We start from the raw sequence: 16,846 nt of genomic DNA on the forward strand, positions 1-16,846 counted from the left end.
CTTGTGTCTGATAGTCTTGGCAATGCACACTTAGTCGACTAACCCATTTTTTGGTCGACTAAGTTGCTTCTGTCTTGAAGTCCAAATTTTGGCAGTAGCTTCTTAGTCGACTAACTCTAATCTTGGTCGAATAAGTTGGTTCTGTTTATCAATATTCTTCAGCCCGCCATTTCTCCAATTTAAATTTTAGTCAACCAACATTCTTCATTATTTAACTAAAGACCTTCTTTTTTGTTGATCAATCGTTTATCTTCATTTTCATGATTTTTGATATACCCATTTGAAAGTTGATTTATTATTTCCATATGACTTTTTGTCCTGCACACTTAGGTAGAAATGTTAGACACAAATGAAATGGGAATGTTTTATTATCATCAAAAACTAATGGAGCCAACATTACTGTGTGAGGTATTAAGATAAACATTACACAAACCAAAGTCAAACCCTAAGAAATTAAGAGGATAAGAGATTCACCTTGTTAAAGGCTAAGGAAAAAGTGAATGAAAAGTTAGATGAATGTATGAGAAATTGATAAGGGATGTCAATACCAAGTGATAAAAGTGTGAATGAAGGATTACAAGAGTGGTATAGCAAATGAGTTATATAGAATATTGCTATGAAAATTTACAATTCATGTATTGACTCAGTTGAATGAAAAGGATTAGTAACAACACAAGGCCGATTACGTGGCATGCTAGAAACCCTTGGGGATAAATTGAAGTATGAATAGTTAAACATGCATTTAAATATCTTGGTGAATAAGTGCATGCCTTTTTTGGAATGATATGCTCTGAATGTTAAAGAGCAAATAAGTGATTAAGTGTTTCAAGGATGCATGAACATCCTTGAGAAGGAATTACCAATCATAAGCGACCAGTATAATATGTGTGATTTTGAAACTTGCTGTGAGACCTTGAGCTTTATAGACTCGTAAAGGGAAGTATACGCGATATCCCTAATCAGGGGTAATTTCATCATTTCCTTAGTAAGCCCATAAAAGTAAGATTTTAAATAATATTATTGCCTAAGTAGGCCTAAGGTATAAATGGATGATGAAATTAGGGGTAAAATGAAAATGAGACAAAAATTTTGATGATTTTCACTATAGAGACAAAATGGTCATTTTTCACCTCGAGTTAGAATTTTAAGTTTTCATGAGCATGTCTAGACCATTATGGACCTTGTCCCAGTGTCAAAAGAATAAAATGAGTGCATAAAAGTTTGGAGGAGAATAAGCTAAATTGTGGAAAGGCAATTTGGTAATTTCAAGGGAATGGATAAGCTTAGGCTATAAATATCTTCTCCTTTTAGCAGCTTCTTGAATTTCCAGCAGCTTGTCTTCTTCTTCTTCCATCTCACGTTGCTTCCAACCTCCATGGAAGCTTGATATGGAGCTTGTATAATTTTCTCTCTCTAGCTCTAGTTTTTATATCTTTGTGCCCTTATGACTAGAACTCTTGTATTCTTCCACTATCTCTCCTTAAAACCCTTGAAAAATCTTATTTCCATACTTTCTCTCACTAGTTGGGCATTTTATAGAGAGAAAGAGAGAATTACCCCATTTGTTTGGAAGCTATTGGAAGAGAATTCAACTACAAAGAAACCCTAGGGTGAGTGATGAACTAAGCTTGGTTTTTAGCTGTGGATAATGGCTAGTAATTGAGATTATAAGCTGTTTTATTGTTGAGGATATTCATTCATTTTAAAGTGATTAAGATAATGAACATAGATAGCCATTTAATGTGGCAATTGAAAGCTAGCTAAGAGGTAGCTTTTAGGGCTTATAGTATGTGAATTGACCTATTGTTGATGCTAATGTGATTTTAGGTTCCAACGAAGCCCCATCACCCCAATTGGATCATTAAAGGAATTAACGTCAGCTAAAGGCTCAATAATAAATCGGTGAGTGAACTGCATTCAAAACTTGTTTTAGGGATATAATGTATTTGCCAAACATTTGAATGGATTATCTAGCTTTTCATAAAAAAAACAAGTGCCTTGGGAACAAGCTTTTAATAAATTATCTCCATGTTGTGACATGTGACTATTATTGATTCATGCACTACCACATTGTGTTGATATATATATATGAATACATTGTTGTGTAATGACATTGACTCGGCTATGTACGAGTAGGGAGTGCACATAAGTCGATGATGACCCGATTATGTGCGAGTAGGGAGTGCGCATAACCCGGTGATGACCTAGCCATGTGCGAGTAGGGAGTGCGCATGAGTTGGGGATGATGGGATGATGTGCATGATGATGACGGGATGGTGCACATGATGATTGATATATATATATATATATATACATATATGATATATGGTTGAAATGCAAAAGTGTGAGCATTTGATTTGTTGAAATTTGAAAGTTTGCATGTGTTACATGTTGCTTTTGTTATTTAGCAGGATGGCTTTGTTTTAAGGGAAAAAGACATTTTTCTTGATGTTCTGATTCTCGCTGCAATAAGAAACTCTCGGATTTGAAGGGGTGGTGCTGGCCGGGAATCTCGCTACAGTGAGAATGTTACTGTACCTTCTCGCTGCAGCGAGAAACTTTCTGTTTTGAAGCTCAAAATTTCACTGCAGCAAAAAACTTTCTGTTTTGCTTCTCATTTGGTTCGGTTGCTACCCTATTTTCCATTTCTTTGGTACCATAGTTGAGCATGGATTTCCAACATTAAGGGATAAATGAATTAAGTTTAAAATAAGGAGGTTTGATGAGAAACCCTCGTCTAGTTAAGAAACCCTCGGTTAGTTGATAATTTAAATCAAGTGTAGCTGCAGCGGAAAGGCATTCTCCAAATCTTTTGTTGAGCATGGACTTTTTTCAATAAGTGATTTTTCTCATGTGGGGTTTACATGAGGGGTTTAATAAGATCAAAAACAAATTACATTGTTTTGAAAAAGAATGCATCATGATTTCATTAAACATTCCTTATGGTATGCTTGTTCCCTTTCTTGTTCACTCACTGGGTTTATACTCACCATTTTCAACTTCATGTTTTCAGATCACAAGGCAGCCGGTAACTAGGATGAGGTGTCCTTGTAGACTTTTATCCATCTTTTGGTAGGTGTCTCGGCATTCAGTAGCTGTACATTCGTCCGAGTCCCTCCGTTGGAAGTCGAGTATTCTTTTGTTGTGTATAGACAAACTTAATGTAAATTATTAAGATACATGTTGTAGATAATGTATATACACTTGTTTAGTATGCCAGTATGAGGTGGCAAATGTTTAATATTATTTTGATCCTAAGTTATGAAATGTGACTTAGCAGTTTATGATGGAATGATGAACATGTCAGATTAATAGGCTTGCTTGGGCTTAGTGGACTATGTCCATTGGGCCCATGCGCCGGTCATGACCCAGAATTTGGGTCGTGACACTTGGTAAGGAGCCTAATGGCTAAACGACGGGTTATGTGACCATATGCAGTGAGACATAAGTTAAAGGTAAGCATCTATAAGGAAATACTCAAGAGTAATCCTGCTATAAATCTTGTGGAAACAAGCATTAAGTTTTGTGGTTACAAAAGGGAAGTCGTAAGCTGAAAGTGATACTCACATTGATATTAAGAAGTACTTGAGAAAAACCTTGTTTCCAGTCTTGCAATTTCAAGTACAAATTGTGAATTAATTAAGGGAGAATGACGTTATATCAGTATAAGAGAATACTACAAAGGATGGTTGAAGGTAACCTTGATAATGAAGTTGGATAATGAAAACCTCCTAATGTATTATGGAAATTGGAATTCGAAAACGCATGAGGCATGCATGATTCGAATAAGTCCAAGTCTTAAGTGACTAATTAATATCGAAATGCAATAAGGATATAATATATATGTTAGAGGCATGAAAGATAATTAAGAAACAGGGATGACTTGGAGGGATTGTGACATTGCATAAGATGCAGTGATCAAGTAAAGATGAATCTTTGAAGGATCAATGAAATTATAAAATATATACAAATATTAGATTGCAATTTAATGAAAATGACATTTGGTGAATGAGATGTGACTAATGGCATTGTGATGCAAGGATATATAGTACAATGAAACTTAAGCATATAATTGGAAATGATAAGAAAGGAGTATAAGCATGAAAAGGACGTGAAGCTATGCATAGGCATAATGAGAATTCTTATGGATTACTTAAGTGATAACTTATGGTAAGATGCGAGTGGAATGGTGATTTAAACATATAAAAAGGGTAATCTAAAATTGATTATACTCCAATGCTCATAGATTAATTATGAAAACGTTGACATGAACTATGAAGATTATCATATTGAATCTTGGTTGTGGATGGGAACGAACAAAGAGAAATTAGTCTGAAAGCACTTGAAAACAAAGATCCCCACACATAATAAGGAATGATGACACTTAAATGTGCGAATACGTACGTATGTGTGGAGTTAGTGATGTGCCCAACTGAAGTAAGAATTGTTCTTAGTGATTCAAGTTTTGAACTCAATATTTGATGAGTTGTATAGATAGTACAATGATAAGAAATCCCATCATGAGTTTAGCTATGTTGATATAAGAAATTTTAGAGAAATAGTCAAAGAAATGATACCAAGGAAATGTAATCTATAACGTGGTTAAGCCATACAAGATGGACTAATATGATTAAGAAGATTGAAGTTGCAGAAATGCAAGGTAAACATAACTATGTGGGAATAATTGAAGCCATTAACCTCCCCCAACATTGGGAATACGTACAAGAATGAATATGGCATGTTGATGATGCTGTAAGCTACATAATAGTGTATGAAGATAGGATGAATGAATGAATGTCGAGAAGTTTGACAAGGAATGAAGTAATAAGATAGTGATTGGTATACATAAGTAAGTATAAAATGTGATCAAAATCGGTATGATTAAGATGGATTTATGGTTTAAATTTAATGATGGGGATAACGGCATACTCAACATCTTAAAATAAGAAATAATGATCGTGAAAGGTACCACCATTTGATTCTAAAGGATGACAATAGACATAAGTGAAGCATTCTAGTCGAAGTAGGGGTAAATGAGGTGAATGAATGACTAGAGGTTTGACAAGAATCGAAATAAAGACATGTTTGAGGTTAATGATGGAATTAAAGACATACTTGGGATCTTAATGATAAGAAAGAACAATTGAGAAGGGTACCGTGGTTTTGACTTAAAGATGATAATAGATATAAGTTACGTACCTGACCTTGTAAAGTGTTCTAGTCAAATTGAAGATAATGAGGTGCGTAAATCAAATTCCCTATGAAGAAGGAAATGGAATATGATCATTGAGTGAGATTAACAACCCAATGTTGAAGAGAATTCGAGGATGAATTCTATTTAAATGGGGGAGATTGTAATATCCCGTACTTTGATATGGTGGCTAATAAAGCTTATCGGATGCTAATTGAGGTTAATTGGAATGTTTAAAAGTAATGAAAGGTGAAAAGAGTATTTTAAGATAAAATATTTCACACGTGAGAAAATAATAATAAAATAATAATATTTTTATCGAAGAAGAATCTGCAAGATAAAAAGTGATTCAAAAGTGAATTGAAGCATAATAAGATATTTTGGATACCAAGGAGACAAGTGAAAAATTTTAGAATAAAATAATATTTTAATCGATGTCAAATTTTTTTATGAAGGGGGAGTATATGGTTAATCTAAGTGGGGGAGAGGAAGAATGAAAAAATTCTGGAGAAAAATGAAGTTGTGGGGCTCGCGCGTTTTTATTAAATAAAACTAACGCAAGTAAAAATATATATTAAATATTATGATGACACCGTGTTGGGGTACAAACTTTATATTTCATTTATACATGTGTAAAAGAAGATAATAGAAAGAAATTAGAATTAAAAGAATGTTAGGAGGACTCAATTAGAAAGGGAAGAACCTTGGAGGGCAAAATAGTAATTTTTCCATTAACTTGGTCAAAGCTTCCCAAGGAAGCTTTGACTCTTTTCTTTTTCAGCCATGACCATCCTTATCCTCTCCACCAAGATAGTTTCTTCTTCTTCCTCATCCACCCCAACGCCATTTGCATGCTTCACCAAAAAATATCAAGTTTTTTCATTTTCTTTCCTTGTTTTCTTTTCCTTTCCTTTCTCTTCTTACTTCTTTCTTCTCCTAACTTCTTGGCCACTAAACCTGCAGCTTTTAACCCCAATTTTCAACACATCTAAACCCTAGGAGAGAGAAAAAAAATCTTTCTTCCTTTCCTTTATTTTCAATTTCTACTCCACTTCAACAACACTTGGATTTTGGCTTCAAATCTTCATTTTAAGGCTAAAAGGTATATATTTTCAACCCTTGAATTTTTGAATTTATGGGTTTGTAATTTTTAGACTTTATTTTCTAAGTTTCTTCAAATTTCCTTTCCTTGAAATTTGCTAGGTTGGGTTGATCTTTATACCTTCAAGCACCAAGTTAAAGAAACTGTAAACTTAAATAATTAGTTTAATGGGTTTGTGAATTAGACTAGAATTCTAGGTTAAAAGTTGGGTTAGAGTATAGATTGTATAGTGTATATTTATTGAAATTGTTAAATTCAAATTATGACTTAATGGAGGTTGTTATGGCTTATTGGTAAATATAGGTTTTAACGGTATTTTCGGACTACCTTGATTAAGATTTTGTTAGGTGGCATCGTTAAGGTGAGTGAACTTGCATTTAAAATGCTTTGAACAAATGCATATGTGTTTGAATAAAATATTTGAATATCCTTGGTTGATTTCTTTTAAAATTATGCACAGGAACAAGCTTTTCACAAGTAATTCTTTTACGTGGTTCAATAAATAATGTGCTGAGTTATGTACTTGGAATGTTATGTTGATTTGCCAATTGATTTGTGGCATGTGTGTATTGAAAATCTAGAGATGTCCTAAATTATTGAAAAAATTAATAATGTTATTCTTTTTGAGTGTTGGATAGTGCAACTATGTTTATGACTAGTAAAATAATGAATTATGTGAGATATAGTACTATGCAAAGATTTTTGTTATGTGTTGATATGTGTGTTATTCTTTGAAATGTAATGTTGATTGATTAATATAACCGTGCGTGTGTGGTGTGGGAGTGCACATAACGGTGCCGGTAATGGTGTGGGCGAGAGTGCGTGTGATGGTATTGAAATGTGCGTGTAGGGAGTGCACATAATGATATTGAAATGTGCGTGTAGGGAGTGCACATGATGATATTGCCTTGTGCGTGTAGGGAATGCACAAGCACTAATGACCGTTGGTTGCATGCATGTTTATATATTTATACACTATTGAGATGTTTATATATGCTATAGAAATGTTTATATATGCTATGAAAAAGTTAAGGAAATATTATGTGATTGTATTGAATGTTGAAAGCTTATTTTCTTAAATGTTTTAAACGAGTTAAAAGACAACATGGCATCGGGTTTTGTTTATGGCATGCAAAATTGCATTGCTTTCAAAATGAGTGCATCATGTTTTCAAAAACTTTCAGTATTGGTTGTTTGTTCCCTTCTTATGTTCACTCACTGAGTTTATACTCATTCTTTTCAAATTCATGTTTTAGTCTCAGGATCGAAGGTAGTTGGATCCTAGGTCGAGGTGCTCTCTCCTATTCATCTTTCAGTAGGTTCACCATGCCACTAAATGTTATTACCCACGCCCAGAGTCACTCCGCTGACGGTCAGGGTCATTATATGTGTATATGTATATTTAAGGTGAATTACTAAGATTCATTTGTCAGACTATCTATGTATATTATGATCGATGATGCCATTATGAGTAAATACTTGGGTTTTATGAATTGTTTTCAAAGAAATTATATTTGAATATTATGAATTATAGATTTTAAAGAAATATGGATGATAGATGGGCTAATATACAAGTTCATATAGAAAGGCTTGCTTGGGCCTATTAGGCCCTTGCGCCGGTTATGGCCCGAGATTTGGGCTGTGACATATATTTGCTTTAAGCTTGTAAAAGAGAAAGGTTATTCTTGATCCTTCAAAAAGAGTGATGTATGGGTTATGCTTGAGCCTAGAAAAGTATAGAGGTTATGCCTTAGCCTTTAAAAGGCAATGTGTGAGGTTATGCTTAATCTTTTTGAAAAAACAGTATGTGAGGTTATGCTTGATCCTCTTGCAAAGGTTGGAGTTATGCTTGATCCATACAAAGCAGTGATTTGTAAAGATTATGCTTGATCCTTTAAAAGGAAATTTTCTATTGTGGATTGCTACCTCATTAGTGAAACAAGGGAGAGGATGTAGGCGCTTATGAAGAGGACCGAACCTCTATAAATGCTTTGTGTATTTTTTTTCTTCTTCTTACTCTTTGAATTTATGTTTCTTTATCTTGTAGAAGTTTTTGAAACCCACAAGCTCATTCACTCTTCACTTTTTTACTTGTGCATCTTACTTTATTGTGAAGAAATTTGAATATTTGTTTTTAAACTTGTTTTCCAACTTACTCTTCAAATCACTTTTGATTCACGTTGTTATATCTGTACACTTTCATCTTGAAGAGTTTTGAAATTTTATTTTCAACTTGATTGTTCATTTCCTTTGGTTTGTTTTAAAGTGAAAAACAAATTTGAAAACTTGTCATCAAGCTCAAAGGTTTGATTCATTGAAAAGACTGTTTAGAAATCCAATTCACCGCCTCCCCTACTTTTGGATATTTCTTCATGATTATTGGGCTAACATGTCTAACAGAAATTTTGAAGAGTTTCGTTGATAGGGTTCATTTTTAATGAGGTTATGTTTCTTTCTTTAGATTGCAATTTTTTGGTTGGAGCATTCGGTTTTAGCTTTAAAACCGTAAGTTCCACACTGTAAAGGATTATTCCTTATTCATATTAATGAATTACTTATTTAAAAAAAAACAGACTTGCAGGGCATACAAACTACACTATCAATAATCGCTTGGCGTCCACAATGCCTTGCATCATCGGCAACTCAATTTAAGGCCATTGTAATAGTTTTCGACAACAATTCTTCTTTTCATAACCAAAAGGAAAATCTCTTTCATCTCTTTCCTTTGTTTCGAAGACAATGAAAGGAACTCTTAACTTTCTATAATTTCTTTAATTTGAGAAAGTATCAACCATATTATAAGTACTTCAATTTATATTATAGAGTTTGGGGTTTTCTGTTTTTGCTTCTCATTTGAAGTTAATAATCATCGATAAAGTATCTAATTATTCACTCAAATCCATGGCAAGTGTACTAAATATATAATTAAAATTAAAAATTGAGTGCATTTGAGTTAATTTATGTTCTTAAAGTTATTTAAATAAGTATGTTGCTTGTATTCAACTACCAATTCTTTTGCAATAATCCCTTGCTAAAAACTAAACTGAAAAGAAAAGTATTAAAATAATATAAACTCTTTTCCTTTTCTAAACTAGTTGTAGTTATTCATAGATACAAAACACTCAACATTGTTAATGTAATTGGTAAGAGAAAAGAAATTAAAACATACGGGCTTTGTCATTCAAAAAAAACAAAATGATGAGGGCCATACAAGTTAAAAAAATTCAAGAGAAATTAAAAATGAGATGATGGAAAAAATTAACAAAAAGGAATGAAGGGAAGGAACAAAATGCAGAATGATTTTTTCCTTTTCGTTGTTTTATAAACAAATGGGATCCACTTTTAAGTCAATTAAACAAGCAAATTGAAAATTGTATATGTGAAAATAGGCCGAGCCGTTTCTTTCTTAAAATATGCTTCACCAAGTCGCCCTCGTCAGACGAACCAACCAGCCGACCAATTTTATACGGGCTTTAACGTTATTTACGTGAGTCCCTCGTAAAAAGGCCTACATCCTTTTCTTTTTTTCTTTCTCTTTAGTTTTTTAATAGAAAAAACTAACCTTAGATCTAACTATGCTTTTGTTGAGCAGAAGCTTGGAGGGTGTGGTTGAAGTTATGGTGGAATGGGGACGACTTTGGTATGAAAGGACAAGTCTTACCTCACCCAAGTATGCCAAATTTATATATGATTCGTCCAGCTTTAAGCATTTTGCTTGGGCCCATTCCAACTTATGAGCATTTGAGGATTCGAGGTGCTTATTCCTATAATTACAATAATACCCTTAATGTTGCTACAATTTGCAATGGAAAAAAAAAAAAAGACAAAAGCATTTTTATCTTATTAGTTTTGGAGCTTCTGAAATCAAGTACTTTATTGTTTTTTGCTAAATGAATCAAGTAAATAAATGTATTTGGATATTTATCAATAAATGGCTTTAGGAGAAAGAGAATTGGAAGGGTACATAAATATATATATATTCTCTAAGGATTTTGGTTCTAATTAGGTACTAATTTAGTCTCAACATTCCAATATTTATAATTTAAAAACTATTTTCTCAAAAAAAAAGTACTAATTTATACTTGAAGGATGTGTTTGGATGAGAAATATTAAAATTTTGAAGAATATTGAAATATATATATAGCTGTATAAATGCATCAATTTTAAAATGACAACATTAATATTTGCATTGTTTGGACAAGCATTTTATAGAATTAAATTTTAAATATTGAAATTTGATGAGATAAAAAATAATTATAAATTAAATAGGAATTTAGGGATAGAAAAGGAGAAACATGGAGAAAAAAATATAAAATATGGGTGTTATTAGATTTGTAAGAAATGTACATATATAATTGATAATTTAAAAATAAGTTTTTGTCATTAGATTTAAAGAAAATGAAAGTTGTGTAACAAAACAAAAGAAAACATATACATAAATAGTCTCTGATCCAAATTTCAATAATTTTGACAATTATTTTACCAAATACGGTAATTTTATTTTAAAATTTTAAAATTCTCTCTACAAATAAAATACCTCGTTGAAATTCTTTATCCAAATGTACTCTAAAATCCTTTTCAGGAATGAACTAAAGGAAATTAATTTTAATTCAGGGAAAAGCTTTAATGTAAAAAGCAAGAATTTTGATGCTCAAATTTTTTCAACTTTGACCTCATCTTATTTCTAGCTTACCCTTGATTAAAATATAGAAAATACTTGCTAAAAGGTCTGGATTTAAGAGGTTTTCAAACATGTTTTCACAAAAATATTAGTTTAATAAAATGTTTAAAATAGTTAAAACCAATGTTTAAAATGTCTTACCATAAAAAATCAAACTTAGATATTTTTATTGGATAAAAAGAGTGTGATTTACATTTTTAAATTTTTCTAGGCGCCGTCACTTCTTTTCCTTTTCAATAGAAATTTGACTTATTTTAAACAAGACAATATAATTAAAGGAGATCGTAATTTTTCAATTTAGATGATCAATTATAGACGATCACGAAACATTATGCACAAGAATTACACTTGATATGGAATTTTCCTTTTGTTTTTCTAATACAAAATAAGCATTTTGATTTGTAATCATCCTTTGTTGAGGAGTTAAGTTTTACAAACTTTTTGTTTTGTTGGCTAACCTAAAGATATACATTTTGAAATTTTAGAAACATGTTCTTGACAGCATATATAAATGAACTAATTACGAAATATTAGTATGAAACAAGGGGCATTAACGTCAAGCAACTAATATAAATGTCCCAAACCTTTCTTTGCTTGTCTATCCCAACCAACACTGATCTCTCCCTTGTGAACCTCCTGGATCTTTTCAAAACCCCCCAACAAAGAGAAGATATGGCTGCAGAGGAAGTTCTAAAGCTTTTTGATGTCTATTGGTTTGAGCAACCAATTTTCTCCGAGAAACCAGTTTCACGATCGCAAGAAACAAGTCAAGATCATAAAGAGCGAGTTGAAGAAAGGGAACTAAAGCTTCCACGCATATCGACCCTCCACGTCAGGTCTATGAGTGACCTGGCCTTGAACGCCACAGTGAGTTTTTCTTCTGGTTCCCTGTCTCCAAATTCAGTGCTTACCACGCCAAGGCTTCAAACTATTCTGTCTGGCAAAGATGTGAATGAAGATAATGCAGATGTTAAGAAGGAAAAGATGGAGGAGGCAGCTGCTAAGCCAATATTGGTTGAAAGAAGAAGCAAAACAAGAACAAAGGGTAGCAGTAGGAGCTTGTCGGAACTAGAGTTTGAGGAGCTACAAGGGTTTATGGATCTCGGTTTTGTGTTCTCGGAGGAAGATAAAGATTCCAGTTTAGTGTCTATAATTCCTGGGTTGCAAAAGCTGGGAAAGAAAACTGAAGAAAGTAGAGAAGAAAATATTGGTCAAACTGTGGTTTCTAGGCCATACCTGTCTGAAGCATGGGAGGTTTGGGATCGAAGGAAGGTAAAGAATCCATTGATGAATTGGAGAATTCCTACAATGGGTAACGAAGTGGACATGAAAGATCATCTCAGGTTTTGGGCTCATACAGTTGCTTCAACGGTTAGATAACAACAAACAATGTTTGAATTTCTTCTCCCTTCTAAGATGTACTTGATCTTTTGTTCCCTTTTGAATTGTTGTCTTAGGTTGGATGCTCGTATTTCCTCTAGGTGCGATTTTGTGGCTCTCTTTGCAAAAATTGTAAGTGTAAATAATTAAACAGAGAAATCAAATCTCACCAGTGTCAGCTTAAATACTTATATACCTGCTAAAACTTTTACGTTTGATTCGGCAATGTAGGGAAATAGAGGGTCATCCCTCTTGGTTTTCCTTTTCTAGTTGGGTTTTGACCCATACTCTAAGTGCGAAAGTGGAAAAGTTAGGGGTCTATCAATAATTGGGCAGCACTTGAGTCTTGAGTTAATTAGGCTCCTTTTCTAAGCAAAGTGTTTGGCAGGAAAGTGGAGTCCAACAAGATTTAGCACTTGTGTAGGACAAAAGAAAACGCTTGGAGCAGGCATGCGCAGAGATCATTATACTTTCTACACGGTCATAGTACACCAACGAAAGAAGGATCTTGCCGTGTAGAATTTATTCAAGTATAATATTTGAAAAAAATTTTGAATTATTTATTAAAATATAAACAAATTTTTATTTTTTTTATTATATTCAATAAGTTTATATACTTTTATTCTAAGTTAAATAGATCTTTATAATTAACCGCTAATTAATTATCATTTATCATTTTATATCAACATGACGATAATGTAGATATGGTCATATCAATATGTTATACCATCATCCATTATAATATATCAATATGCTACGTCAATGTCGCGTCGCATAAAAAAACAAGTGATATTTTAATTAATTACAATTAATCTATCATTAGTTATAATGGTTGAACGTGACAACAAAAATTGTCACACAGTCACATTTGCATATTATGTCATCATTCATTATAATATGTAAGTATGTCACATCAACGCGACATGGTATAAAATGACAAATGATATTTTGATTAATAATAATCAAATAATCATTAATCATAAAAATTTATTAGGATCAAAATAAAAATATAAAAGATTGATTAAACGTATTAAAAGAATAAAAATTTATTTAAAATTTTCAAAATAATTTAAGATCTTTTTTAGGTATCATGTCATTTATTTATTTATAACTATATGAAACTAGAATGCAAGACATGGTTGCTTAAATTTGGCTCAACCAATGTTTGATACACATTTTTATTTCTTTTATTTTTCAACACTAAGGATATTTCTAAATTTTCTCTTATTTTAGTTTTTTTTTTTTTTTTGGACATTAAAGAAACGAAGACACGAGAATGAAAGAGATAGCTAGATGAGAGAATGAGGGATTAGGTGAAAGAAAAAATAAATAAAAAATGGGCAATTAAGAAGTTAAAGCGAAGCACATAAAAATTTTTGTAAAGGTTGAAAAGAGAACAAAAAAATTATAAAATGATTCATAATCTTATTTTTCTTATTTCTCCTTTATTATTTGTTTCCTCTCTCCTTAATTATTTCTTTTTTTCTTTTTAACTATCTAAAATTCTTATGGTTTGGAATAAATTGATAAGAAAAAAGAGATCAAAGATTAATTAAGTCCTTCCATTCGTGGTTTTTTTTTTTTTTTTTAGTTTTTGTTTTGAAATATCATACTTCTGCCCATTGCAACGTGCGGGCCCTTTGCTAGTCTAAATAATCTTATACCTTAAAGTGCGTGTACTCACGTGTCAACACGCCAATAAGAAAATGTTTGATTTTCTACACCTTTGAATAAGTATTTTTGAAATGAGATCAAACTTAGTAGATAATTAAAAATTTATAAAATTTTATTAGTATTATTATTATTATATAAAATTTAAAATAAATCTGTTATAAAACTCTCTCAATTACCATTATAACAAATACAATGTTCTTTCAAGAAAAACAAATCTAAGAATAATATTTGAAAAATAAAGCATTCAAAAATTAATATAGGCATGTTCTTATAAATTCAACTTAATTTACATATCATTGCAATAGAATGTATAAATACTCATTAACTAGTTTCTATACAATTAAGTGAATATGTACATTCGAATGAATTGATAAATCATTTTATATTAGAATATATACTTTTTCTTAATTGGATAAAATTAGTGAACAAGTAGTACTTGTATATCCTAATGTAATCGTATGTACATTTTGATGTATTGGTAAGTAAATTGTGTATTAGAATATGTACTTTTTCTTGATCGGATAAAATTAGTTAACAAGTACTTGTGCATCCCACTCTTGTACTGAGGTTTGAGTAATTATATTGTGCATTAAAATATGTACTTTACTTAATTGTATAGGGAGCGATTTCCTTCTTTATTAAATATTAACTTTGAAAAGTTGTTTTTCCATTTTTGTAATTATTTTTCCCAATGATGTAATGATAATTATTTTCATTCTTTTATCCCAAATTGTAATTTTCCTATGATAACAGTCTCGTTAACCGCTTTTAAACTCTTTATAGGGATCCGGGTATTCTTCTTGACTTTCGCAAAAGAACCCAAAGTGGACATTTTTGTGAAAAAGACCCTTCAGTGCAATAAAATACTAATAAACTAATGCTCGATGGTTTATTGAAAAAGGTTATTGAAATGTGTAATGATGATATTTTTAGTGTAATGAAAAATTAATTGGAATTACCTAAAATAACTTTCTAAAATAGGTACAAGTAAATTATAAAGTAATAGACATATCATTTGATTATTATATATAAGATAGATGAAAAAATTTTGTAGATGTTTCAATTATCATAAGCTAATGTATATATTATTATGATAATATAATATATACATATTCTTATAATAAGATGTACATGTCAATTAGTTATAATGTACATAATAATTTCATAGATTTATTTTTAGAATTAATATTTAATGCACTTATAGTGTAAAGGTTTCTATACACTGTCAGCTTACCAAACGTTGCCACCTCATTAATGAGGTAAAATTAAAAATTTTTAAGTACTTAAATTTAAATATTAAAAAGTTTTTAATAATTAGTTAAATAAAAAAAAATTCTTTTTTTCTCTCTCTAACTCCCTCACAACATTCTTTGATTGTTCTCTTCTTTTTTATCCTTATTTGATTATCTTATTCTCCCCTTTTTCTTCTTCTAGCATTAAAATTAAGTTTGCAAAATTATTCAACTTCAAGAGATTTCAAGATAATTTTTACATTTTTATGTGATTTTTACAATTGATTTAGGGTTATAATGTCATAATCAATTTTTTTAAATAAATAAATTAAGGTTTTACTTTTAATTTGATTTAGGTTATAATGTGATAACCAATAAAAATGGTAAAAGTAATTAACTAAGATCAATTTAATATCAAATTAAAATTCTAACAGAAGTTATGACAAAATTTTTAAAAAAATTTTTCAACACTAATACTATCCCACAATCACAATTTAAGGATTTTTTTATCACAATTGGTGGTCAAATTAGCCTATTGTCCACCCCATTTGACAACAGTCTTTTTTTCTCAACAAAAAAAAAAACTCCACATCAAATTTTTCACTCTTTCTGTCTTAAGGTCTCAGCAACACAATGCACATGGAAGAACCAGAAAAAAAAAAGTGAAGGAGGTTAGGGAAAAAGTGAAGTATTTAAATTTGTAACTTTAATAGCAAAAGAAGGAGTGAAGAAGATGGAGTTAGAGAGAGATAAAAAAAAAAAAGTAAAACAATAAAATAACATTATGGGGGAGTTGGAAAGAGAAAAAAAAGAGAATTTTTTATTTAATTAATTATGAATAACTTTTTAATATTTAAATTTAAATTTTTAAAAATTTTTAATTTTACCTCATTAGGCAACATTTGGTGAGCTGACAATGTATAGTTTTTATACATTGTCGGTGCATTAAATATAAATCCTTAAATTTATAATATAAATATGTATTTTTTTGAATGTTTTAATTATTATAAGCTATTGTACATATTATTTTAAAAAAATGTATGTAGTATTTTAATAGAAAGTATAAGTGATTTAGCTATTATGTACAATATATATTATACGCTTTCCTACATGTATAATCACCATAATTTCAAGATGACTATGCTATCAAAGAATAGTTTCAACCTCAATTTAGGTTTTTTGAGACAAATCGAGTTGAATTGGACGTGTAACTCTATACAATTAAGTAAATGTTCAATTTAAATTTTGATTGTTTTTCGTATGTTAAAACCAAGAGCAAGTTAAGGATATTTTCGTCTTCACAATACATATCTATGACATTTGAAGTTATATAAATTATACATATTACACCAATCGGAAGTAATTTTGGTTAAAACGACCGGCCATTCATCTGCTTGCATTCCATACACCCAAGCGTAATTTGCCCTTTTCTTTTTCTTTTTTGCCTTGAAGAAGATAACTTTGCATCATTAAAGATGAAGCCTTAATTTGATAAACAGTCTTAGCCCAATTTCTTGCACTGTGAAGCAGATCTTTGAATCTGGGTACTTTGCAATTTTAGCAAAATTTCGGTACATGGACAAACA

General features: G+C 30.9%; 1 protein-coding gene across 1 annotated transcript; it reads left to right on the forward strand.

Moving 5' to 3' along the window:
- The first annotated feature begins 11,383 nt into the window (after window positions 1-11,383).
- Window positions 11,384-12,523, forward strand: LOC18609051 (uncharacterized). Its single transcript, XM_007044021.3, has one exon. The coding sequence runs from the start codon at window positions 11,548-11,550 to the stop codon at window positions 12,352-12,354; it is 807 nt and encodes a 268-aa protein (XP_007044083.3). The 5' UTR covers window positions 11,384-11,547; the 3' UTR covers window positions 12,355-12,523.
- Window positions 12,524-16,846: the final 4,323 nt, after the last annotated feature.

This window comes from Theobroma cacao, chromosome 2 (genome assembly GCF_053813885.1).
Source record: "Theobroma cacao isolate CCN51 chromosome 2, ASM5381388v1, whole genome shotgun sequence".
Lineage (NCBI taxonomy): Eukaryota > Viridiplantae > Streptophyta > Magnoliopsida > Malvales > Malvaceae > Theobroma > Theobroma cacao.

Bases quoted from the DNA above. Each gene is read 5' to 3' on its own strand.
- LOC18609051 (XM_007044021.3), top strand. From the start codon at position 11,548: ATGTCCCAAACCTTTCTTTGCTTGTCTATCCCAACCAACACTGATCTC.